General features: G+C 44.4%; 1 protein-coding gene and 1 non-coding gene across 3 annotated transcripts; both read right to left on the minus strand.

The window, feature by feature from the left end:
- Nucleotides 1-493: 493 nt before the first annotated feature.
- Nucleotides 494-25875, minus strand: Ash2l (ASH2 like, histone lysine methyltransferase complex subunit). Of its 2 annotated transcripts, XM_075986422.1 has the most exons (17): nucleotides 25662-25875; nucleotides 25003-25066; nucleotides 24745-24890; nucleotides 22785-22873; nucleotides 22101-22195; nucleotides 20321-20416; nucleotides 18788-18883; nucleotides 16017-16092; nucleotides 15253-15270; nucleotides 13627-13720; nucleotides 12206-12423; nucleotides 6318-6485; nucleotides 5894-6087; nucleotides 3266-3358; nucleotides 2106-2204; nucleotides 1209-1268; nucleotides 494-1106 (listed from the first exon to the last, which is right to left on the minus strand). In XM_075986422.1, exons 1-17 carry the CDS (start codon nucleotides 25835-25837, stop codon nucleotides 999-1001), a joined length of 1890 nt encoding a protein of 629 aa, XP_075842537.1. In that variant the 5' UTR covers nucleotides 25838-25875; the 3' UTR covers nucleotides 494-998. The 2 variants fall into 2 exon arrangements, with proteins under 2 accessions (XP_075842537.1, XP_075842538.1); XM_075986423.1 differs by lacking the exon at nucleotides 15253-15270.
- Nucleotides 20824-20955, minus strand: LOC142858040 (small nucleolar RNA SNORA76). The gene has a single exon (XR_012911934.1). It is a non-coding gene; the product is annotated as a small nucleolar RNA SNORA76 (small nucleolar RNA).
- Nucleotides 25876-26568: the final 693 nt, after the last annotated feature.

Consider the following 26568-nt stretch of genomic DNA (forward strand, 5'->3'; position numbering starts at 1 on the left):
AATCACTTTACCTAGTACTTAGGTAAAAAAAACAAATGAACAAAACAAAAAACTACACAGGGCAGTCTTTAGGTCATTCTAGGGGTTTGCCATTACAGATACATAAGTTAAAAAGGGAGGCCATTAGGGGGGTCCTCCTAAAGGAAGGCTGGCAAGAGAACCCCTGCACACACCAATACCAGGTTCAAACAGAAGAGCTAGGAGGCCATTTACACTCTTGTAGACCAGGCTGGCCTCGAACTCACAGAGATCCGCCTGCCTCCGCCTCCCGAGTGCTGGGATTAAAGGCGTGCGCCACCACCACCCGGCCGCCATTTACACTCTTGCTCTCTTTGAGATTCCAGTTTCCACAGGGCAGCGGAAACACCTGGTTGCTCACAGAGGAAGAGAGGGGTTGAAGCCTAAGCCAGAAGTCTGTCCCATTCTTCCAGTGCTACCCCGTTCTCACACTGTCATAAGAGGAACTCAACCTCAAGCGAAGCCAAGTGCCACACAAGCTTGCAAACAAGTTTTATTGGAGGAAAGATCTGTTAAACCTGCACGCAAACTCCTTTCACAATTACAGTTCATAGAGGCCCACTAGGCTTCACAGCCCCCCAAGCTCCACACTAGAAAAGATAGCTTTTAGACGGCGTTGAATGTACTGCCACTCTCAGAAGATCTATAAACACACTAGTGCACGGTCATGATTGCTCACTTTTAGAGAATACAGAAGGTAACAAATTCTGCTGGCAGGCGTGCGGCACAGCACCAGCTTCACAGGCAGTCCGTGGGCGCTTCCGAATCAGCGGTTGTTGACTTATGTATGGCACTCACAAAATAAGAGCGGAAGTGGGGAGGGAAGGCTGAGGAAGGGGAATCTGTTGTAGTCCCACCCAGCCAGCCTCTTTTACCTCAGCAAAGTGTGTGGCAGCATCTTTGGGACAACATTTGACACTTCATAAACAAAAGCAAAAACAGATATTATTCCACAGAAAGCTGTCTGAAGCAAGGATTGGTTAGGGCTCCCAGGGTGGACTGCGCCTTCCATCCACTTCTGTTTCCACATGATACAAAACATCAGCCAGCGTGTGTTCTACCACAGCGCCCCAGCCCATGTCGCTCATCTGCAGGAGGAATAGAAAACAAACATGAAAATGAGTGATTACAAAAGCCGCAGCAAGAAATAAATCATCGAGGATGCATGCAGACATTCTAATGGTACTCACAGGGTGATAAGTGAGATCTTTTGGAGGATATTTGAAGGATGGCCCAAAGTTAATGGAAACCTGGGTAAGTTCAATTCATGCAGACACGGGAAAAAAAATGGAAAAAGAAAACAGTTTATTTGGCAGGGGATATTTAAAGGAAAACTACAAGAAGTAGGAACTGTGGTGCATGCCTGTAATGCCAGCACTAGAGGCTGAAACAGGAGGATCCTGGGTTAGAGTCTACGCTGAACTACACAGCAGGCCCTGTTTCAAAGTAAAAACAATGTCACTAAGATTGGAACAAACAAGATATATATTAACATTGCTAAAAGTGATCAACACCCTTATGGCTATTAAACACTAGGTAGAAATAGATTTCTCACTCATTTCTGTTTGGAGTCAAGAGATTCCCTAATCTTACTTTGTTTATGGGAGGTAGCAACACTAATACATGGAAATCTCCATGTACCAATTTTTCCTTTTAAAACAAGCAGCAACAATAATCCCTTCATGCAGGACTTTTTTTGAGACAGGGTCTCACTGCAAAGCTCTGGCTGTCCTGGAATTCATTGTGTAGACCAGGTTGGCCTTGACCTCAGAGAATTCAGCCTGCCTCTACCCCCCAAATGCTGGGATTAAAGGTGTGCACCACCATGCCTGACTATATATATTTTCTATAGTTATTGATGGCAGTAAACACATTACATAATCAACCATGACGCCAATGACTCCCGAATGCATGTGCTTTGTATGTTTAGCGTTAAACAATGACATCTGCAAATACTTGAGCCATCCAAAATGTGTGCATTTCCAGCCTCCCAGAGGCTTTCAGATTTCTTTCTACAAGTCACTCTCCTCTCCAATCAACGGCTCTTTCATCACAACCCCTCCACACACCAAACACAGGGTACATACCGTGCAGCTCTTGTACAGTGAAATGGCCGGAAAGTAAACTCCCTCAAAAATATCTCTGTAAGCCACACCCTGATTGACACCATTTTTATAAAATATTATCTGAAACAAAGATCAAGGTTTTACTTCAGATTTTTTTAAAAAAGAACAAAATATGAAAAAAACCCTCAGTTATGGAACACTGAATACTGTTACCAGATCAAATGACAATAATGATATTCCTTTTAATAACATACATTTTATATAGCACCTTAAATTTATATGCCAGGCTTTTCAAGTAAAATTAATAATAATGTTTCCGTTGACTTTAAGGTCATTTCTTTTTAAATTTCCATGCTTCAGATACCGAACAGTTCAATAGTTATTCCATGTACATTATACTTGGAGGAGGGACTGAGACAGTCCCTTGTAGTCTAGGCTGGCCTCCAGCTCACTCTGCAGCTGAGGGTGCCCTACACTCTTGCTTTATACCTCATAAGCACCTTGCTTACAGGCATGTGCCAACACACTCGGCTTTCACCGCACCGTGTTTGTAACAAGTATCAGAAAGACTTATTTTATGGCAAGAGCTTTTTCTTGCTTATTTCAGCTTTAAACTGATATAATTTCTCCTCCCAAAACATTTAGAACTCTCTCACTCCTCTTTTCTTATTTGGCCTTGGGGATATGCCTGGGAGGGAAGGCAGGCAGAGTTCTAGAGCACTCTAGATAGAGTGAACTATCAGGCCCTGGGATCTGAGTGACACCAGCCAGTCTCCACTAGTTCTGGTCTCCCTCTGTACTTGGCATCTCCTAGGAGAATGTCTAGCTCAGGCTTCTTTAATCCCCTGCATGACTCCTTATCAGGTCACTGTCCTTGTAGCCCTTTATCGTCCCAGAAAGAACACTGCAATGCAACACAGGGACACAGGGAGCACAAGCGACAGGTAGAGGAAGTTCTCAGCTGCAGGCAGCCATGTTGACTACCATCCCTCAGTACCCGGGGGCCTCAGCTGCTTCCACTCAAGACAATCCTGGAACTCGCTCTTGTAGACCAGGCTGGCATGCCTCTGCCTCCCAAGTGCTGGGATTGAAGGTGTGCGCCACCACCTCTGCCTTTTATCCTCAAGGAGTCCAGATCTTCAAAGCATTATTACTCTGACATATTTATGACTGTGACTCACCTCGCTATGGGGAGTCTGTTTCAGGCTCTTTTCTGCTTTGTCCACAAAGTCTTTTTCTTCAAAATACAAATAACTCTTGAACTTTATCAAAGCCTTGAAAATCCAGTAAGAAAAAAAGAAAACGTCATATTCAAGAGTCAGCTGCATCATCACAGAGAAAACAAAGACAGATTCACACAGACAATGCCATGTCAGTCTTTTTCACTGAGTTTTGTGAATTTTTCAGTTCCTAAACACTAAGTTTTGTTAAGACAGGGTCTCACTATGTAGCCCTGGCTGTGCTGGAACCAGAACTCGCTCTTGTAGACCAGGCTGGCATGCCTCTGCCTCCCCTCCCCAGTGTTGGATTAAAGGCCTGTGCGCCAGCACTCGGCTCTTAAGTACTTATTTATGATCTGGTTTTCTGAGACAAGGTTTTTAAAAGAGACTAGTGAGCCGGGCGGTGGTGGCGCACGCCTTTAATCCCAGCACTCAGGAGGCAGAGGCAGGTGGATCTCTGTGAGTTCGAGACCAGCCTGGTCTACAAGAGCTAGTTCCAGGACAGGCTCCAAAAACCACAGAGAAACCCTGTCTCGAAAAAAACCAAAAAAAAAATAAAATAAAATAAAATAAAAGAGACTAGTGGGCCATGTTTGTTATGCATTTCCCAAAAAAGACCTTAGTAAGTGAATTATATATGCACACTTAAAAAAACACAAAGTACCTATAAAAGAAACACAAAGTACCTATAAAAGAAAGTGAATCAATTGAAAACTCATGGGGAAATGTTTCATGACAACATTTTTGGGATCATTGGAGTAGTTGTATGGTTGATTTTTCACTAAACACACCAAACAATTCCAGGGGAGATGCAAGAAGTTAGACAGATCATGTTGGAATATTCTGATATTCCTAAGGAAGAAATACATGTTCACCCTCCCTGCTGTATACAAAGATTAATTCAAAGAAAGTCATCAGTGACCTAATGCAAGGTCAAAGTTAAACATGGAAGAACATTCTCATGACTTGTGGGTACACCAACATTTTTTTTTTTTTTTTTTTTAGTTTTTTCGAGACAGGGTTTCTCTGTGGCTTTGGAGCCTGTCCTGGAACTAGCTCTTGTAGACCAGGCTGGTCTCGAACTCACAGAGATCCGCCTGCCTCTGCCTCCCGAGTGCTGGGATTAAAGGCGTGCGCCACCATCGCCCGGCGGGTACACCAACATTTAAGTCACAGAAGCAGACACAGAAGAAAAATAAAAAATAAAAAAAACAGGCTTCATAAACACTAACACTTTGGTTCATGAAAAGATCCATTAGGGCTGGAGAGATGGCTCTGTGGTCAGGAGCAGACACTGTTCTGGCAGAAGACCTGAGTTTGGTTCCCACCTGTGACTCCAACTCTAGTTAAACCAAACTGACAAACCTGACCTTTGTGTGAGGTACACAAAAGATACCATTAAAACTGAACAGAGGGCTAGGGCTGGAGAGATGGCTTAGTGGTTAAAAGCACTGGATGGTTGCTCTTTAGAGCTCCTGAATTCTATTCCCAGCAACTACATGGGATCTGATGCCCGATTCTGGTGTGAAGATGTACATGCAGACAAAACACCCATATACACATTTAAGTAAATCTTTAAATCATAACAATAAAAATAAATAAATCTTAACAAACAAAACCCAATACGGACTAGAGGGGCTGGAGAGACGGCTCAGCAGTTAAGAGCACTGGCTGCTTTTTCAGATGACCCGGTACCTACACGGTAGCTCCTAATAAAGTGCAAGTCTAGCCTAGGGGATCCACATAGTGCGCATACATACAGGCCAACAAGACAAGAGTCTACAAGAGTGAGTTCCAGGATAGCTATGACTATTACACTCTAGAGAAATCCTGTTTTGAAAAATTAAAACCAACCAAACAAAAGCAAAAAACAAAACAAAAAAAGATGTGGCTCGGTGGTAAGGTGCTGGCCAGACATGTAGAAGGCCCTGGGCCAAACTTATTTATTTTTAAAACTTTTAAATTACACACACACACACACACACACACACACACACACACACACACTCTGCATGTACACCTTTACACCAGAAGAGGGCATCAGATCCACTTATAGATGGTTGTGAGCCACCATGTAGTTGCTGGGAACTGAACTCAAGTCCTCCAGAAAAGCAGACGGCGCTCTTAACCTGAGCCATCTCTCCCATTCCTGGGCTTGACTTTTAAACACTAAAATACTTAAAAAAATAATAAATAAATAAATAAAAATTCTGTACCTGGAAAAAAAAAGACTTAAAATTTGAATATTATATATGTATGTGTGTGTATGTATATGTAAATCCAAAGTTGAACAATGACTAATGATACATTTCCCGAAGTACCTATTGGGGGAATTGCAATGATGTCCACCAATTTCCCAGTAGTACATAATAGAAAAAGAACAAATTGATAACATGTTAATGGTAGAATTTAGGTGGACTACTCAGGGACTAAAGCCTTAATTCTTTCCATTTTATTGCTGTGTCTGAAAAGATATGGGAAACACACACACCATGGAGTACCATCACAAAAGAACCTAAGCAACAGCTACAGGGGCTGACTGCCACAGGTCGTCAAAGCCAGGAAGCTGAGGAAGGAGGACAATCTCACCTTATCTTTGTAAGTATCCGGCAGTGACTTGGCTGTCTCTGTATCTTCGGGAAGATTGATATAAAACCCTAGGACATCTCCTTGTCCATAGCCAGACGAGTAGTGTTTGCCAATAGACTGGTGGAACTTGGTTCCCTTTTTGCTCCTCCAAGAATAGCTAAATTTATCATACCCTAAGGGAGCTTGAAGGTTACCTGTCCCAATGAAAAGACATGTGGAGATTAGAGGGCCGCAGTTAAGGCTCATTCTGCTTCCCACCGCATATCTTTCTGGTCAACTCTGTAAAGTGCTCACAAACTCTCTACAGAATTATGGGAATACCAAACTGGCTACTCCCTCAGGAATTTAACTTTAAGACCACAATCTGGTAAACAATGAGCCAGATTACCCCTGCTGTAAGGCCCACACAGTGCCCTCTGCTTACCCAAGGGCTGGGACCAGCCCAGCCTGGCAGCAGTATCTGGTGGCATCTCATCCACAGTGATTTCAAAGTACCAGGCACCTTTTCGTACCCCATGAGAGGCCCGTACCATGGAGTAGCCCTTCTCTCCAACCACAGTCAGCCGGTCATCAGAGATCTTTAACTGGGGAGCTACAGTGAAAGAACCAAAAGCAAGGTGTTATTTGAGGTACTCAGAGACCTTAGCACACACACCTTTTAAAGATTTACTTATTTGTTTATCATGTGTGTTTCCTGAAAGGTATCACAAATTCTTTCATGAGATAGAGCTCATTCTGCTCCACTTGAGTATGGAAGGGACTTAGTGACACTTCACTTTGTTTTAGACAGGCTCTTGCAACACAACTCTGGGAGGGCCTGGTATGCATTATGTGGCCTCAGATTTGTAGCAATATTCCTGACTCAGCCTCCAGAGGGCTGGAATTATGTGTATGTGCCACCATGCCCAACCGAAGTAACACATTTTGACAATGTTGAAGGCTCATGGTCAGCTGTATGTTGAACATGTCCCTAGCAACCAATCAAAGCTAAAGTGACCAACCAACTTCAGAGACTAGGGCCGGACAAGATCACAGTAAACTCTCTTCCCTCTCAAAACACTTGCTTTAGGTATTATTCTGCAGTACCACTCCAGAAAACAAGGAGCAGAAAATGACTCAGTAATCAAGAGCATCTTCTAAAGGAACTGAGTTTTGATTCCTACACCCATGTCCGGCAGCTCACAACTGCCTATAACTCCAGTTCTAGGGGATGCAATGCCATCTTCTAGCCTCTGTGAGCACCTGCCCACTTATGTGACAGGGTATACCCAAATTAAAATAAAAATTATAGACAGGAGGTGTTGGCCCATGCCTTTAATCCCAGCACTTGGGAAGCAGAGGCAGGTGAATCTCTGAATTCAAGGCAAGCCTGGTCTACATAGTGAGATCTAGGTCAGCCAAAGCTATATAGAAAAGCCCTGTTTCCCAAAGCAAGAGCGAGAGAGCGAGAACTAGTTTTTGAACTGGTAAGGGGTGACTGACTGCACCAGTGCACATAACAAAATGCAAAAGCTTATAGGGCTCTGTACTTTGTGCATGACAGGGATAGGAGAATACATTTATCTGTGAAGAAGAAATACCAGCAGCCAGGCATGACGAATCATGTCTGTAGTCTCAGCACTCGGGAAGCTAAGTAGGGAAGTACTTATTGTTGTGATTTCCTGTCGCTTTAAGGGATAAGCCACGCCCACTCCCATTATCTCTGACCTGCCCGCTGCCATCTTGGGCCCTTCCTTTTCTGCTTCCTTGATGTGCGTGCTTTTTATTATAAGGAAGACCTGGGAATGTTATGGTTTTGGTCCCTTTAAGAGACAAGCCACACCCATTCCCCTCCCCATCCGCTGAGGCAGGCTGATCTTCAGCTTTTGGCCTGAGCTCTTTCTCGTTTCCATCTTCCTCTTGGAGAGGCAGCTTTGCTTCTGCCTCTCTCCCCACTTCTTTGCTTCCCCCCTTCTCTGTCTCTTTCTCCTCTTCTCTCCCCCCCCATCTGTCTCTCTCTCTCTCTCTCTCTCTCTCTCTCTCTCTCTCTCTCTCTCTCTCTCCCCCCCCACTCTCTCTCTGTCCCCCCCTTCACCCTTCCTCCTCCATAACTCCCTGAATAAACATTCAACCTCACCCTGCATGTCGTGTCTATCCATGTTTCTGTCTTATGTCTGCCCGCCATGTGTCTCCCTGCCTGGAACCAGCCATTGCTCGGGGACCAGCAGCCGTCTCTGCCTGGGGCCCACTGCCTGCTGCCACATGGCCCGCCACCACTGCTCTGGGACCAGCAGCCATCTCTGCCTGGGACTGGCTGCTCCCAGGGCCCACCGCCATGCCACCGCTCGGGCCACCACTCTGGGACTGGCAGCCATTTCTGCCTGGGACTGGCTGCTCCCAGGGTCTGCTGCCTGCCACCACATGGCTCGCCACCACCATTTGGGACCTACAGCATTTCTGCTGCCTACTGCCGTGGGGATCTTGCAGCATTTTTTTTAAAAAGAATAACAGATGGTTGTGAGCCACCATGTGGTTGCTGGGAATCGAACTCAGGTCCTGTGGAAGAGCACGCAATGCTCTTAACCGCTGAGCCATCTCTCCAGGGTCTGGTGCCCTCTTCTTATATGCAAACAGAATATTGTATCCATAATAAATAAAAAGAATAACATTTATGCAGTGAGGCTCTGCCCGCCTCCCAAAAGACAACCAATCGGGAAAAGAAATAGAGAAACTAGAAACAAGGGGATGGGTGAGAAAACAAAGGGAATAAGAATAGGGTATAGTCATGAAGACATTAAGTACAAATTTTGTTGTTGTTGTTGTTTATCAAGACAGGGTTTCTCTGTAGCTTTGGAACCTGTCCTGGAACTAGCTCTTGTAGACCAAGCTGGCTTTAAACTCACAGAGATCCACCTGCCTCTGCCTCCCAAGTGCTGGGATTAAAGGTGTGCCATCACTGCCCCTGTCCTCCTCTTGTAGACCAGGTTGGCCTCGAACTCAAAGAGATCTGCCTGCTTCTACCTCCCAAGTACGGGGATTAAAGGCATATGCCACCAACACCCAGCTAAGTACAAAGTCTTACCCAATATCATCGTAATTAGGCCAATGGGTAAAGGTATTTGCTGCACAAACCTGCTGAATCGACCTAAATATAGGAGAACTGACTCCAGAGTTTTCCCTGACTTACACATGTAGCCCATGGCACACACAGCTACACATACACACCCCCATTAGATACAGGAAGACGCAAAATGGTAAGCCACACCAGCAAACCAACCTAGCTAAACATCACACTGAGAAAACTAGGGGAAAAAAACCAACCATCAAAGCTAACAGTGTCCTGAATAGACACTAAAGTCAAACAGCTGCACTCAAATACTACAATCTAGTGATTCTCACAGCGGCTGAATCCTTCTTTGACAAGTCTCATTCTATGTGTGTTGTGTGTGTGGTGGAGGGGAACAAACTCAAAGCCTCATGTACCTTATGTAAGTGCTACACTACTGAGCTACTGTAGTGAGGAGCAGCGGGCTGCGTTCCTGCCGCCCTCCTGGCTAGCTTATGCCCTGAAATAACAACACACAAACTGTATTCATTTAAATACTGTCTAGCCGATTACATCTATCCTCTTCTTGGCTAACTCTCACATCTTGACTAACCCATTTCTAATAATCTGTGTAGCACCATGAAGTGGTGGCTTACTGGGAAGGATTCAGCATGTCTGACCTGGTGGCTGGCTCTATTGCGTCTGAGCTCACTTCCCTTCTTCCCAGCATTCTGTTCTGTCTACTCCACCCACCTAATTTTCTGCTCTATCAAAAGCCAAGGCAGTTTCTTTATTAACCAATGAAATTAACACATAGACAAATGACCTTCCCACATCAAGCTACCCTCACCCCTTTAAAACAAAACAGTACTTTTCCCGCCAAGACAAAGTTTCTCTGTAGCTTTGGAGCCTGTCGTGGCACCAGCTCATGGCTGGCCTCAAACTCAGAGATCCACCTGCCTCTGCTTACCAAGTGCTGGGATTAAAGGCGTGTGCCACCACCACACCAAAATTTCTTGAAGGGTTTTTTTGTTTGTTTGGTTTGGTTTGGTTTATGAGACAGGATTTCTCTGTAGCTTTGGAGCCTGTCCTGGCACTACCTCTTGTAGACCAGGCTGGCCTCGAACTTACAGATCCACCTGCCTCTGCCTCCCCAGTGCTGGAATTAATAGCTTGCACAACTGCCCGACTCAAAATACTTTCTTACATTTTTGCATTACAAGAAGTTCCTGGCTATTGATACTGTAATTTCTGAAATTATCCTACATGGGTATTATCAGTGGGCAAGTAAATATACTACAGGTAACTATCTAGTCAGTGAGGACTTTTTGCTTAATTTTTAAGTATTCTGCTGTTGGAAAAATAAGTCAGAACTAGGTAAAACGGGGAGGCAACAAGGAAACATCCTATGGTGCTCGGCTGGAATTCCAGCTGTTGATATGAATTCACTGTGGCCACAGGTTTATGTGCAGTTTGGCTTACAAATGTCCACCTCTACCCCATGAAGCACTCTGGAGGTGCTGACATCCACTAATGTGGGCATATATGCTGTGACTGGATTAGTCATGGGGCACTACTCTGAAAGAAGTTTAATGCCGGTCTTGTGGGAGGAGATGAGCTCTTGAGAACAGGTTATTATAAAGGAATTTTGGCTGACCTAGTTAAATTTCTATTGCTGTGATAAATACCAAGGGTTTGGCAGTTGCTCTTCTCCGGTTCTGCCACCTGCAGTATGTCCCATGTCTCTTAGGATCAGACAGGCTTCACTCCACACCTATGCTATCCTTGGCAGTCACCCCATGGTCCTGGCACCTCCAAACCTGAAGTTGTAGTCACTACTACAACTGAGCTGCACCTTCACCAGTAGCCTCTTCTGGCCTCTGTAGGAACTCCAACCTTACCACACGGCACTTCTAGGAGCCCTTCAATCCCACCTCAAGGTTTCCACTGTAACTGAATGGAACCTTCATCAATGGCCTCTCCCAGCCTGTCTCCATGTAAGGTGCGGAAGAGGCTTCCACATTACTAGGTTAGGCTGCCAGCTTGTGATGTGGGAGAGTCTTCTGTGATGTGTTACTTTCACTGGTTAATAAAGAAACTGCCTCGGCCCTTTGATAGGACAGAAAATTAGGCAGGTGGAGTAAACAGAACAGAATGCTGGGAGAAAGAAGCAGAGTTGGTCAGACGCGATGGAGCCAGCCACCATGTCAGACATGCTGAATCTTTCCGGTAAGACACCACCTCGCGGTGCTAAACAGATTATTAAAAATGGGTTAAGCAAGATATGAGAGTTAGCCAAGAAGAGGCTAGATATAATGGGCCAGGCATTGTTTATATGAATACAATTTGTGTGTTGTTATTTCAGGTGTAAAGCTAACCATGCGGGAGCCGGGCAGGACGCAAAACAGGCCTGCCCTCAGCCCACTACAAGCTTAAGATGCAGTCTTGGCCCACTCTGGAACAAAGTTCTGTGTGCTGGCCCCGAGGAAACACTTCCTAGAAGATTTTACCCAAGTTGCGGCTGGTGTCTTCTTAGTCACAGTTGATTCTTCTGCCTCAACTGACTAGAAAGCACAGATTCTTAATACAAATATCAAACATCCAGTTTTTGAGGGACTCTCTGAGCTCATGCAGCTTCCCACAGAACAGCCCATTCAGCTTTGCATCTAGCAGCCTTTCCAGTCCAGGCTCTAAATATCTCCACACTCTTCCCCAGAGCAAACAGTCAGGCCTATCAGAGCAACGCCTCACAGCCCTGCACTGGCTTCCGTCTTAGTTAGATCTCTATTGCTGGGATAACATCATAACCAAAACAACTTGGGAGAGGACAGTTTATTCCATCCAACACTGCCCTCACTGAGGGAGTCAACGCACAAACGGAACCAGAAACAGAGGAACGGTGTTTTACTGGCATGCTTCCCACAGCTTGTTCAGGTCGGTTTCTTTCTTTCCTTTTTTTTTTTTCTTTCCTTTTTCCCCCAAGACAGGGTTTTCTCTCTGTAGCCCTGGCTATCCTCAAATTCAGAGATCCACCTGATCTGCCTCCCAAGTGCTGGGAGTAAAGTTGTGTGCCACCACCACCCGCCAGATTTTCTTTTATGCAGCCAAGAACCTCCTGCCAGGGGTAGCATCACTACAGTGGGCTGAGCCCTCCCATACCAATTATCAATCAAGAAGGTGCCCTACTGATTGCCCACAGGCCAACCTGATGGAGGCATTTTCTCAATTAGGGTTCTCTCTTCCCAAATAACAAAAAAAAACTAGCCAGCACAGTTTTCCATACATACCTCGATCATGTAGTGCTAACAAAACCCGTTCATATAAGCAAGCTCTGTAGAGGTCTCCAGGAATAGGTTTTCCTGCCCAGCAGTCAAGTTCTAGCTTCTCTGGGTCAGGGGCATGAGGATCAGGCTCAGCTAGAATATACCGATAGCCATCTTTGTTAAACGGGTGTTCCAAGGGGTAGCCATGAGGGGGGAGACGCTGAGCAGAAAACAAAGGGTCACTGAAAAGAAAAAGAAAAACTCATTGAAGAAACTAAGTTCTCTCTAGTTCACCTGTGCTCTAGCCTGTAAGAGGCCTCTAAACCAAGTGGTGTGGCGCACACCTTTAATCGCAGCACTTGGGAGGCAGAGGCAGGTCATCTCTAAATTCAAGGCCAGCCTGGTCAACACAGCCAGTTCCATGACAGCTGTGGCAAAACAGAGAAACACTGTCTCAAATGAAGACAAAGGTCTCTGATTTGTTGCTTCTGGCGGAAAGCATTCAACTTTACAACAAATGCTTTATTTAACTCAATCAAATCACCAAACACCCGGTAAAGATTTCCTTAAATTACTTGTAGTTTGTAGGGGACTGACACCTAACTCTACACATGTACTGTCGTTTTATCCAATTCTGGGGTCAAACCCAGGCCTTTGTATGTGTCAGGAAGAACTCTACCAACTGAGCTATATGCATCTCCAGCCCCCAAAGTTCATTTGGTACATAAATCAAGAGACAGAAACCCGGAGACAGAAGATTTGCCAGTCTAAATCAGAAGTGACCTGAATTTCATCGCCTCAGCTTTGAACAGGAAAAAGAAGAGACATGGAAAGGAGAGGAAGGAAGCTGAGGCACTAACAGTGAGTAAGCTTTATTCTCTAACCTATCTAGCCATCCCAGGATCTCTTAAGTGACTTTATTCCCCAGAACAGAAGACACTATTATTGGGCCTTTTGTTGTTTCAATGCTGGGAATTCAACCTGGGGCCTCCCACATGTCATGCAGGTCCTCTAATACTGACCTGTATTACCAGTGCAATGCAAGCACCTATTTTATAGTAATGGGTTCATAAAAGACAAGACCTTGAGGGCTGGGGAGATGGTCCAGAGGATAAGAGCACTGACTGCTCTTCCAGAGGACCAGGGTTCGATTCCCAGCACCCACATGGCAGCTTACAACTGTCTGTGACTCCAGTTCCACAGGATCCAACACCCTCACACAGACATATATGACGGCAAAAACACCAATGTGCATAAAATAAATAAATAAATAAAAAAGACAAGACATCATTTAAAGTTATTGTCTTACCAGGGGTTCAGAACTCACCACAAATGAACAAACCCCCATATTCTTAAGCCTTAAGAACACAGCTCTTTCCCTTTCAGTGGATTTTGCCTACAGCACATAAACAGGGCGAGGATAAGTGGGGTGGGGGTGATCCCACCTTCGGGCCTTCTTGGTCGTCCCTGTTGTCCCTCCGTCTTGCTGTTTACGCTTGGCTCCCCTTCCTTTCCCACTGCTTCCTGCTGCGATTCCCCCTTTGAAGAGAAGACAGATCATTTTCACAGAGCCACATTGCAGGCACAAAGGCACTCAAAGTCCATGGCGACTACCATCCCCCAAAGTGCATTTGTGTAACATCACAGAGGGTTTTTTTTTCCTTGCTGTATACTGGATTTTTAGCCTGGTTCTATAAGTATCAGCTGTATCTCACAGCCAATGTCCTGGGCCAGTTCTGACAATAAAGGTCACACGAATCTATAATACCTAGTATCTATCTGTGTTACATCTTCAACCTTCCTTTCCTTAAAAAAAAAAAAAAAATTAAATAACCAGTCAATTAATTAATGTATGTATGTGGAGGTCAGATGATAACTTTGTAGAGTTGCATCTGAACTTTACATGGGCTCCAGGGACTGAACTAAAGTCACCAGGCTATGCAGCAAGTACCTTTATTGACCAAGTCATCTCCCCAGCCCTTTCTCAATGGACTGTAAACAACAGCACTTCATGGGGTTGTAACACAAATGCATTTGTATTCAGATTCCAAGCACCCACAGCTAAAAAAGAATGAAAACAATTGCATGGATTGTGTTCACCACTTAATACAAACATTGATGTAAATGTCCTTATCATAGGTCAATGTCCACTTGCTTACACTGCGTAATATATTTCATAAACATATAAAGGCATTATCTACTTAAAGCGCTTGAATATACAAGACAAAAGTACACCAAACAAAAAACAAAAACAGAAATACTAAAAAGGTGTTTCTCTCCAGTGTTTGAAAATTCATCATAGTTATATGATTCAAGAACGGAGGCTTTAAATTTAGTAAGCAGTTTTTGGTTCCACATCAATACACTTAAGACTGTGCCAATGAATTTAGTATGTTACATTTTGTAGAATTAAGAGCAAATACAACAATTTATATATTTTATATTAGAACTTACTATGTAGTCAGGTCACAAGCAATATTATATTACCTTATGTGTTTTGTTATAATTTTTGTCCATTTCTCAAGTTTGTTTTTCTCTTTCCAGAAAATGTTCCTCAACTGCAGGAAAACACCTTTATGTAAACAACTGCATAGAGTACTATATGTAAATTTGGGACAAGCTTGAAAATTATCAGCATTTCTGCTGCAATAAAAAGACTAAAGACACGAAGGGCAGGTCATATTCTGCACACACAGTACCAGATTAATGCAGAATGTCCTTTTATGAACCTGGCTGTTATCCACTCAGCTCATAAAAGGTTTAATGCTAAACAGTTGTGATGACATAACTATCAATTAAAAACCTGCCAAATCCTCTACTACCATTTAGGGGCTGCTTCAACAGAGTAAGCAACACCGAAGAGGACTGCTGGCTGCTATGTCAGGCAGAATATGACAACATCAAGCTTTTATTCCCACCATTAAACTGGAACTATAGCTCCATAGTAAGTGCCGTCACACCACTTTCACAATGCTTTAAAATTATTTAGCTTCTACGAAAGCTCAGCAAAAAGCACTTCAAACCACAAGATACTTAAGTCTGAGGCTGAAAGAAGACAGAGAGGAATTCACCTCCCAAAGTGGCTCCACCTGTAAGAACAGAAGCGGCACTATGTTTTGTCAAACATCAACAGCTACAATGGGAAAGCAAGGTGTAAGATAATAAATACACTCGTATTTCCAACACACCTTAGAATGTTAACTGGACAAGATTTATGTATTGAAAATGCTCCCATTCTAACAGACAAGTTAATGAATGCCATGTGTGGGATGGATAGCCACTAAACTGCCTCCTCGCTCACCCCCCCCCCCCCGCCTGCCAGTTCTCATTAGATTAGGAGCAAAGAGAATTTTCTCTATTAATTAGAGGGATTATGGGGGGATGCCATAGTAGGTAATCCAGACAGAAATCCATCATAAGAATTATGCTGAAATTCACGGAGAAAAGCAGCTTACCAAGTGACAGCTGAGCTATGGAAAAGGATTGAGAGCAAATCAATTCCCCACAAGTGTTTATTATGATACAGATGTGGGCTCTAACATCACAGAAAGTGTAGCTGGGTGGATGGACATCACTAAGGCTCGCAGACTCAAGAGTCCCAATACATCCCACTGATGTGTCTAACTGATGAGCAAACAGCACTGCCAATGACACCAAACTGCTGCGAAGTGACAAGAGCGCTCTCCCACTGTCACCCCAGTGTCTGCTAGCTGCTGGAATCTCAACGTAAAAGCATCTTAGCAATCACTCAGGGCTGGGCCATCCTACATAACACCAATTCTAGGCAAGGATGTCAGAATTCACAAATCTTTGGACAGGATATTTAAGCACATACCATTTAGGTTCCCACTAGCAGACACAGCACTGCTTTGTTTTTGGTTGTCATAAGCAGGGCCAATGTTACTGAGATCCTAGAAGAAGAAACATCCTAGTAAAAAAAAGGCCACAGAAACAAATTATTCTGATAATTGCTCAAAAACAAGCAAACAAAAACCAGACAAAAGTAGAGCATAGAAAATGAAAAGGTCCCCAGGTGGACACTTCATGAACTCATGAAGGAGCATGAGTGCCGCAGGTCAAGAACTAGGGTCAGGATGACTCCAGGATGCAATCAGCCAAGCACGCAGGTGGAGGAGGGAGACCCGCCCAGCAGGCCAGCATGCTTAGGTACCCTCACTCTGCTCTCCAGGAATTCTGGCCCACAAAGCTGTATCTTTCTATTTATGAGACAGAAATCTCATTTCCAGTGGCCACCGAGATGGCCAGCTCTTCAGATCTTCACAGGCAGCAATCAGCTTCAGCCTCAGTGGCTGGGAGGAGGAGGCTGAGGACAGAATCTGAGTCTATGCCACACTGACAGATCTCATCTCAGAAAAAGTTAGCAAATCAAGCATTTTAAGACAAATCTGAAAGCCTTTTTAGTTGCCAATGTGTCCTCTGACATGCAACAACAACAACAACAAAAAAAAGGAAATTTCTTTTTCCCAAAAGGTTCTAGCAACACATATTCTTCAAAATTTCCTCCACCACAAAGAATGTTTTTTTAAAAAATATTTATTTATTTATTATGTATTCAATATTCTGTGTGTATTCTGCAAGCCAGAAGAGGGCCCCAGACTTCATTACAGATGGTTGTGAGCCACCATGTGGTTGCTGGGAATTGAACTCAGGACCTTTGGGAAGGGCAGGCAATGCTCTTAACCTCTGAGCCATCTCTCCAGCCCCAAAGAATGTTTTTATAGGAGCAAAATTTCAGATAACAGAATACAGGGGGAGGGCCTTGGTCAGATTTTGTTGATTCCCATGGAAATTTTACTCTTTCTGAGGAGTGGACAGCGGGTGAGGTGGAAGGAAGAGTGGAACATGAGGAGGGGAGGGAGTGGAATGGGGATAACTATGTAAAATAAGATTGTATTTAAAAATGTTTAATTAAAAGAAAAAGAAAAGAAAAAACTTATAAAAACTAAGCCCTAACACTAAGGAACAACTAGAATCAATGTGGCCCTAGCAAGTGGGAGGCTGAGGCAGTAACAACTGTCGTGGGTATAAGCTAACCTGGGCTACAGCGAGATCTTGTTACAGAATAGCAGTGTGTCTGACAGATGCAAACAATCTTGTGTGCATGTGTGTGTACATGTATGTGTATTGAGAGGGAGGGGCTTGCACATAACCAAGCACACTTCTGTAGAGACCAGAAATAGTCTCTTCAGAAATAGTGTCTTCCTCTATCAGTCGGCCTTTTTGTATGTGGGTGAGAACAAGTGAAGATGTAGAGGTTAAAGGTCAACTCTGCAGGGCCAGGCTGTGGTGATACACACCTTTAATTCCAGCAACAGGGAGGCAGAGGCAGGAGGATTGGTGAATTTGAGGCCAGCCCATTGAGTTCTAGAACAGACAGGGATAACCTCTGTCTTTAAAAACAAAAAGAAAAAAAAAGGGACAACGTTGCACACTGGCTCTCTCCTTCCACCAGGGCCTCAGAGATCAAACTCAGGTCATCAGGCATGCATAAGCAAGCAATTTTTACCAGCCTAGTCATCTCACTGGCTCTACCTATTTTTTGAGACTATCTCTCACTGAACCTGGAGCCTGCCATTTAGGCTGACTGGTCAGGAAGCTCCAGGTCTGCCTGTCCCTGCCCCACAGTGCTGGGCTCCTGGCTTCTATGTGGGTGCTAGGGAACTGGGGATATGAGCTCAGGCTCTCAGGCTTGCACAACAAAAATGTATGCATGGAGTCATCTCCCCAGCCTCTCCTCTGGTGTAGGAGGCTCTTATGTTTATGTGTTGCTTTCATTGGTTAATCAATAAAGAAACTGCTTGGCCTGATAGGGCAGAACTTAGGTAGGCGGAGAAGACAGAACTAAATTCTGGAAGGAAGGAAGCAGAGTAAGAGAGAGCCGCCATGGAGCTGCCGGGTCAGACATGCTGAATCTTTCCTGGTAATCTACGACCTCGTGGTGACATACAGGTTAATAGAAATGGGTTAAATCAAGATGTGAGAGTTAGCCAATAAGAGGCTAGAGCTTATGGGCCAGACAGTGATTTAAATAATACAATTTCTGTGTGATTATTTCGGCTGTAAGCTAGCCGGGTGGCTGGGACAACAAAGGACCCGCTCTCCTCATACAACACTCCTCCTTTGTTTTTTTGTTGTTGTTTTTTTTGGACACGGCCTCAAACTCATGATTCTCTGTTTGTTCCTCTTTACTGCACGGTCATGAGTACATCACGACCCCAGGTCATACAGTGCTGCTAGGCAAACACTATCAACTCAGCCACATCTCCAGCCCACTGTGAACAAACCTGCTTCACTACCCTACATGGCTTCTGACAGAAGAAGAACACAAGGCCGAAGAGATAGATGGCTTAGTGGTTAAGGGCATTTGCTACTCTCCCAGCGGACCAGGTTCAGTTCTCAATACCCACGTGGCAGCTTACAGCTGTCTGTAACTCAAGTTTCAGGGGTGCTGCTCCAACTCCCTCTTCTGGCCTCTGCAGGTACTACACATAGTGCACATACCTCATGAACATAAAGAGAGAATGAGAGAGACAGAGACAGAGACAGAGACAGAGAGAGAATATGAAGGAAGTATGATTAACGTACCTGATCCAAAAGTCCAAATTTGGGATAATCTTCTTCTGGGTCTTTGCTCCCTGGGTCCGGGTGCTCCTTTACCAAGAACACATCTCTCTCCTTACTCTAAAACAACACAGTATCTTAGTAATAATGAACATTTTTCCCCCTCAGAAGTACAGAGGATGTTCAGTCATCAACTCCAAATGTCAGTTCCTAATTGTGCTCTCCAAAACCCTGCGGTTCCTCTTATTATAAAACTGTGCCAGAAAAAAAAAACTGTGCCAGGTGGTGGCAGCCCACACCTCTAATCCCAGCCCTCAGGAGGCAGGGGCAGGAGGATCTCTGTGAATTGAGGCCACCTTGGTCTACAAAGTGAGTTTCAGGACACCCAAGACTACAAAGAGAAATCCTCTCTCAAAAACAAAAAACAACCAAACCGAAAAAAGAAAAAAAATTACTATAAGACCATAAAAACTCAAATGGAAGAGGTACTTTTTTGCTGTCTGTTTTTGTTTGTAAGACAGGTTTCTCTGTGTAACAGCCCTGGCTGACCAGGCTGGCCTTGAACTCACAGATATCCACCTGCCTGCCTCTGCCTCCCGAGTAAAGGCGTGTGCCACCACCGCCCAGATGAAGAGGTACTTTTCAAGTGCCCACATTAGGCTGCTGGAAGTAGTTCTGTTGAGAGTTCTTGCCTAGAATGCATGAAGACCTGGCAGATCCCTAGCACGAACACGAGGTAAAGTGCCAGAGGTGAGGAGGCAGACAACTGTAACTGGCACTCTGGACGGAGGGGAAGCCAGAAGTTCAGTCCCCTTTGTCTACATGCTCAGTTCGAGGCCTGGGCTACAAGAGACCTAGTATAAAAAAAACAGAAAAACAAGAGCAGTGCTTCAGACCCTCTGCTGTCCTCTCACGGAATTAAGGAGAGCTGGCGGCCTACTGCTGACCTCTCCCAAAGTGATCTCATTACTTCTATGTCCAGAGCAAGACTTTATATAATCAAAAATGAAAATTTGAAAAAAAAATTGGTCTTCAAGTTTAGTATAAAATCAAATTGCAAGAGGGCTCAGCTCAGCACTTAAAAGCACTTGCTGCTTTTCCAAAGGACCCAGGTTACTTTCCACCGTCAGTATTAGGTGGCTCAAAATCACCTGTAACTTTAATTCCAGGGGATTCCAATGGCCCTTTACTAGCCTTCATCGGCACTGGATACACATGGTACACACACACATACATATAAAGTACATACAAAACAACAACAAAAACCAATAACAAGCAAGCAAAAACAAAACAAAACAAAACCTAAAACCCCCAAACCAGCAACAGCAGTTAAGGGTTTCAGCACATCAAAGCAGTTTTGGGGACTACTATTCACATAAGGCATTATGTTATTAACTAAATTTGTACAGAAAAAATCAAAATTTAATGACCTGTATCTCATTCAATGATTAATATCAAATAGTTTGCATTTTTCTCAGCTATCACATTATTTCAAACTAAATAGAATTTAACTGTTAGAAATAATACTGATCCTTTAGCAGTTTTTAATGTACTTACCATTGTTTTGACAATGTTATTAGGCCAAGTCATTTTCCCAGGCCGCTGTCTAGTTGTCATACACTCCCAGTATTTATCAATAAATGGTATAATATCCTATTTGTAAGAAGTAAAATACATTAAGAATTATAATTGTTTTCAAAGTTATACACATAGCCCCTTTTAAAGCCGTCATTACAATCAAAACAAAGACCCACTTGTAGCTTTTAAGTTCATGGCTCAGTCTCAGCACTTGGCTTAGGCAGGAGGTGGCTGTGAATCTCAGGTCAAACAACAAACCACCAACCAAATATATAGATTTGGAGCATTTCAAGTAAGTCTATACAGATTTTTAGCTACTCAGGCTGACAGTCCACTTAAGGATAAGTTATACTCCCATCCCTTGGTTGTCAACTGAACGGTAGGTGACTTCTGTCCTGAGGCCCTTTTCTTCCTGACACTGTGCAAACCGTGTCTTTTTTATAATTAAGATAGAGTTCTGTACCTTCTTCCCCCACATCCGGGCCTGTAGCTAGCAGTTAAAAGGACCATCCGCGATGGGCAGGAGACCCCAGTTATGTGCTAGCAACTGCTATGGCGCTGCAGCTTAACCCCCGACGCCATGAGGAGGAGCGCTGGGGGCTCAAAGGCAGCGCGTGGGTTCTGCACCTTCTAAGCTTGCTTTGTAGAGGTCTATTTTTTCTCTTATTTACAATTACTGACCACTCAGAATCATAAACTATAGATACCCTTAACGCATCTGTTACTTTATAATCACAGTCATTACACGAATTTGAAAGTCAGAAACTTCGCCTGTCAGACTCCTCTCCATCTACTCTGGCGGTGACCGGCTTGCCAGCTGCTGCTCACAGGACAAAATCGATGTCTGACCTTGATTCTCTGGCATCACCGTTTTAGAACATCTCGCAGAACCCTCTACCATACAGTCAATCCCATGAAAATTAAGTATTCACCAAACAGAAAAGGAAATCGGGGACAGTGTAGGGAAAGCTTAGACTACTCTGTCATTCCGAAAACAAGGAGTTCAGAAGCTCATGGGGACATGCCAAAGGTTTGGGCTATCAAGGTGACAAAATTATCCTGGTCAGAAGTTTGACAATCAAATGTCAGAAATCTGGTGAACAATAATAGTTTGTATTATTGCTTCTAGGGTAAATGAAAGAAATGTGAGATTAAGTCAAACACAAGACAGAATAATAAAGACAAGGTAAGCACAAGCTGTGAACCACTGTCCTATAATACAATGTGTTTTACAGTGCACTTTTCACTCGTGAGACCCACGCTACAACGATGATAAAATCATAGCACAGCAGTGTATCTTGGTGGCTCTCATCCTTCTCATCTTTGCCTGCAGTTTTTGGCCTGCTGCCCATAATGGCCCTCACCTACCCGGTTAGCAATTTTTCCCTGCAGGTCAGAAACTAGGCAGCCAGTTCTGTGCTCCTGCTAGGGAAAGAGGCAGGGAGGCAGAAACAGTAAGACTGAGTTTGAAGACGCCGAGTTCCTATATAGAGACTGGTTCACAGCAGACTTGATTATGGGATAGATGACTTACTTGCTTTCAAAAAGCCAACTTAAGAATTTATAATACTAACAGCTAAGCCAAATGACACCAACTAGGAAACTGGTAAATTATTATTTCCATATATGGAATAAACAAGGTAGCTACTAGATGATTTACTCATAAAAACTGAGGAGGCTACTATACTTGTTAAAGAAGAAATCTAGACGCTTCACTTGATTCTGTAGCATACTGCAATTACATTAATTCTAACTCTACCTTATCTTTGGAGAACATGGTTTTTGGATGTTCATCCTGGGTTCGAGACTGCCATGTTAGGTTCGCCAAAGCACTAAGGCACATTTCTTTTAAATCTATCAAAAAAAAGAGGGGGGGAGATATATCTGTAAAACTCGATTTCTATCAATAAGAGCATATTCAACACAGTAGGTGTGATGGTTAGTTTCAACTTGACACAACTTGACTCTTGAGGGATGAGCTACATCAGGCTGCTTGTGGGGTTATCTTGACTCTGGAGACTTCAGAAGGCTTGCCCACTATGGGCAGTACTATGTCCTGGGCAGGGGATCCTGAACTGTATACTAGAAAAAGCAAGCAGAGCTGAAACACGCTGTTCTGTGTTTCTAATTATGGGGTCAAACTGGTCAGCTCCCTCAAATGTCTGTTGCTGTGTCTTCAGTCATGGACTGTGACGCTCCCCACCCCCCCACCCCTGAAACCTTTTCCCTTACCAGGTGGAGAAACCAAGATAGTGGTCTACAAAATAATAACAGGAACAGTCAAAAGTAATAATTTGGCTTGAAATGGGCAATTGCAATTATTCAGAGCGAAATACCAAGCTAATTCTAGTCAGTTCTTAACAAAGGTAATCTAAGTGTGCTAACCCAGATCCCTTTTGTTTTCCAAAGGACAATCTTTTAAAAATACTCCAGTTATTCTTACTTGCTTGCTTCCGGAGAAAATAGGTATTCCCACTGTGATGGCACACATTGCAATGGAAACTGTAGTTGGTCATGAAAGGTAGACATGATCTGTGGATAAGCCAAATTATACAAAATTAGCGAACTCCTGAACATATTCCTAAGCATGTTTTCTTCCCTTAAAAAGTTTATTTATTATTATTGTTGTTGTGTGTATATATGATACATGTATGGCACACTTGCCAAGATACATACATGGAAGTGGGAGGCCAACCTGTGGCTCAGTTCTCTCCTTCCAACTTCATAAAGGTTGCAGGGATCAAACTCAGGTGGCCAGGCTTGCCCACTGAGCTATCTCACCAACCCACTCTGGCTTTTTCTGCGACAGGGTCCTGATTTACAATTAGCTTTAGCCTGTACTGACTGAACTTGTGATCCTCCTACCTTAGCTTCCTAAGTACCTGAATTACAGGTATGCACCACTAGCTAAACTCAATATACATGTTTTTTTCCTTTCAAGGTCTTGTGGTACTGCCCTGCCTAGCCTGACGTTCAATATCCAGCCAGCCTGGCCTCAAAATTTAACCATAAAGACTGATTGAAAGGCAGGATAATTTCTGCAATTTTTTAACCGTTTATTTTATTTTGTATACACTGGTGTTTTGCTGCATGTATGTGTGATGGTGAGATTTTACAGGAGTTACAGGCAGTTGTGAACTGCCACGTGGGTGCTGAGAACTGAATCCAGGTCTTCTGGAAGAGCAGACAATGCTTACCCATCGAGCTATCTATCTCTCCAGCCCCAGATTTCTACAATGGGTGTTCCAGACCAGCCAGGGCTACCCAGTTAGAGAGCCATCATAAGAGCTACTCACACTGAATCAAAAACGCTCACCTTCTAGCTGCTGAGCTAGTCCATAGAAGAGGAGACTCAATCTGAGTCATAATGTGATTCTATTTCTCCAGAATAGATGCTTTGACTAAATACGTGTTTAGGCACAAGTTGTTGTTTTTTTCCTGACAGAGCATAAGATACTTATATAGGGATAGATTATAAGCAATTAGAAAGGAAACAAAGTATACTTTAGGCATGAAAATAACACAAAGATTAGCTCAGTGTTCTTGAGAAATTAAAAAAAAAGTCTTTCTGATGATGGTGATCCATCCAGGGTTCTGCACACAGTGGCCGAGTATACTACTACTGGACTGTATGCTACACCTTCAGATTTTTGTGACAACGGGCTTTACCACTGTAAATATCAAACCCAAAATATAAATATAAATTAAAAATTTGTCCCAGATCTAATTATATAATCTCTTCTAGTTATATAGTCTTATTTCCCAATCACTTTAAGTTTAAAAGCAAGGGCATGCCTAATAGGGCGCTGTTCTCAGTACTTAAACACACAATAAATGGCAGTAACTCTTCAGTCAGCATCAGGTCACTGAACAGGGGTTAGGGTGAGCACAATAGACTACCCACCGATCTACAAACTGAAGCAACTGTTGAATATGCCAAAGAAAGTTCTTTTCCTTTGGTCTTTTTAAAAATGTCTTTCGATTTTTTGAGATTATAATATGATTACATAATTTCCCTTTCTTCCCTCCCTCCTAGACTCCCATGCCAACCCTTCAAATTATTTTGCCTGGTCTACAGAGTGAGTTCCAGGACAGGTTCCAAAGCAATACAGAGAAACCCTGTCTCGAAAAAACAAAACAAAACCAAACAAGTCAGGAGAGGGTAGCGGATCCCCCATTGCTGGAGTTCCCTGACCACTGTGAGCTGCCACATGGATGCCAGTGCCCTTCCAGAGGTCCTGAGTTCAATTCCCAGTAATCAGATGGTGGCTCACGACCATCTAAAATGAGATCTGGTGCCCTCTTCTGGCTTGTTGCCATACATGCAGGCAGAAGAACAGTGTATACATAAATCTTAAAAAAAAAAAAAAAAAACAACCAAAAAAACCATGAAATGTACTCACGATGTGTCTATTCCGAAGGTGTCAGCGGTAAACCATTTTGTACATAGTCCACACTGCAACTCCACCTCTCCCAGTTGTCGGCCATTCTCTTCATCCACAGAGCCCACCTGGGTATCCATCGCTTCTGAAGTATCGCCAGCACCTTCCTGGAGGCACGCGGCAAGAAGACAATCAAAGCTGACTACATTTTTAAAAATTAGATTAAAAATCTTAAAACAAAATCTAGTTTGCCTTTCAAAGGCGTAAGATGATACTTACTAGAGTATCTTTCCCATTAGAAGATTCTGTCTCCAGACCACTTACATCAACCAAGTTTGCATCCCTGTCAAGAAAGTAAGAGATTTCATGATAAACAAACTTCAAAATATCTACTCCGAAACCAAACAACAAACAAAAACCGTGGAAGCAAATACGGATGGACTTCCCAGTCTAAGCCTGTCCTGGACTGGATGCCCAGGGAAACAATCCGAACATTAGAAAGGATATAGTCAAGACAAACACAGTGAAGCCTAAAGGGTCGTTACAGCCATCTACACGGCTTAGAGATGGTCCTGGGGGGGAAGAGTCACAGGGATCTGCGTTTCTTAGGGCTTTCAGGATTGTGACTCCTTCCACACCGGCACCAACGGGAAATGCCCTTCCTGCGCTATTTCAGGAACTAGGATTAGGAGAGGCAGGAGGATGGCAAGGGCGGGAGCGAGGGAAACTTGCTTGGCTCACACGGGGGCTAAAGGAAACGAGGTCTGAGGCGCAGTTCCGAGCCAAGCAGCCTGCGGGGCTGCAGAGGGCACAGCGCAGGCCGAGCCGTTGGCCGCAGGGCCTGGGTCGGGAGGACCGCACAGGAGCGGCGCGAGCCCCGGGATGGCACGAGGGGCAGGCCCTTCGTCTCGCGCTCTCGCGGGCTGCAGATGCCTTACCCACTCTCAGCCTCTCCGGAGCTGGGCTCCGCTCCCGGAGCAGCAGGCGGCCCCTCTCCAGCCGCGGCAGCCACCGGCTCCGTCTCTCCCTCCTCTGCAGTGGTGGCGCTTGCAGCCGTTCCAGGACCAGGACCGGAGCCCACTCCAGGGCCAGGACCTGCCCCAGTGGCCGCCATTGCTACCCCTTCGGCGGCTCTCGCGAGAATAGCATCTGTTCAGGGAGATGCCCCCGGGCCCTGCAGTCTTAAAGTGGTAAAGGCCTTTTGTTGGGCCCACCTCTTGCTTGTGAATCAGGCCCTTGGAGCCCGCCCGCTTTAAGGCCAGAAAAGCAGAGCGCGACGCCGAGAGCCAGTGTTTGAGGGAAGCCGTGCACTAGGTCTGTCATTTGCTTTCCTCAAAGATTTACGTTATTTCTTAAAAACAAAAACAAACAAACAGAAAACCTGCTCATTTTCGTGGCTAAGAGTGGAAACCACCGCGTATATGGGGATTTGAGAGCGTTGCCTTTGAGCCGTGTGTGCAGAGCGAACGTGCATAAGATCTAAGAAACTTCCAGAAAAAAAACAGCACCTCGCTAGCTCAGGCCTGCTGTATGCTGCTGCACTCCTGGTGGTTCGCCACTCCGAGCCCGCTCCCTGGTGGCTTTAGGAGATTCCAGAGCCCGGGTAGGAGAGGGGGGAGAGGCGAGACTGAACATCTGGCCGGAGGAGACTAGGAGGACCGTGCGCTGCTGAAGCTGCGGGGCTTCTTCCAGAAGGAAAATGAAGCCCCCGGGCAGAGTCGGTGCCCGAGAACTGAGTTTAGACAGGTAGAAGAGCAGACACTAAAAAGTGGAGAACGAGGGATAGGAGCTGGTAGTTGAAACCCTGGAGTAAGTGGAAGGAAGCGTAGGGTCTCCAAACTCCAG

This window comes from Microtus pennsylvanicus, chromosome 9, assembly GCF_037038515.1.
Source record: "Microtus pennsylvanicus isolate mMicPen1 chromosome 9, mMicPen1.hap1, whole genome shotgun sequence".
Lineage (NCBI taxonomy): Eukaryota > Metazoa > Chordata > Mammalia > Rodentia > Cricetidae > Microtus > Microtus pennsylvanicus.

Excerpts from the sequence above, each read along its gene's own strand:
- Ash2l (XM_075986422.1), bottom strand. The coding sequence starts at position 25,837 with ATGGCGGCCACTGGGGCAGGTCCTGGCCCTGGAGTGGGCTCCGGTCCT. Across the intron at positions 22,874-24,744 it reads ACCTTCGGAATAGACACATC|ATCATGTCTACCTTTCATGA; the intron begins GTGAGTACATTT and ends GCTTATCCACAG. Across the intron at positions 6,486-12,205 it reads GTTAGCACTACATGATCGAG|CTCCCCAGTTAAAGATCTCT; the intron begins GTATGTATGGAA and ends CTTTCACTGTAG.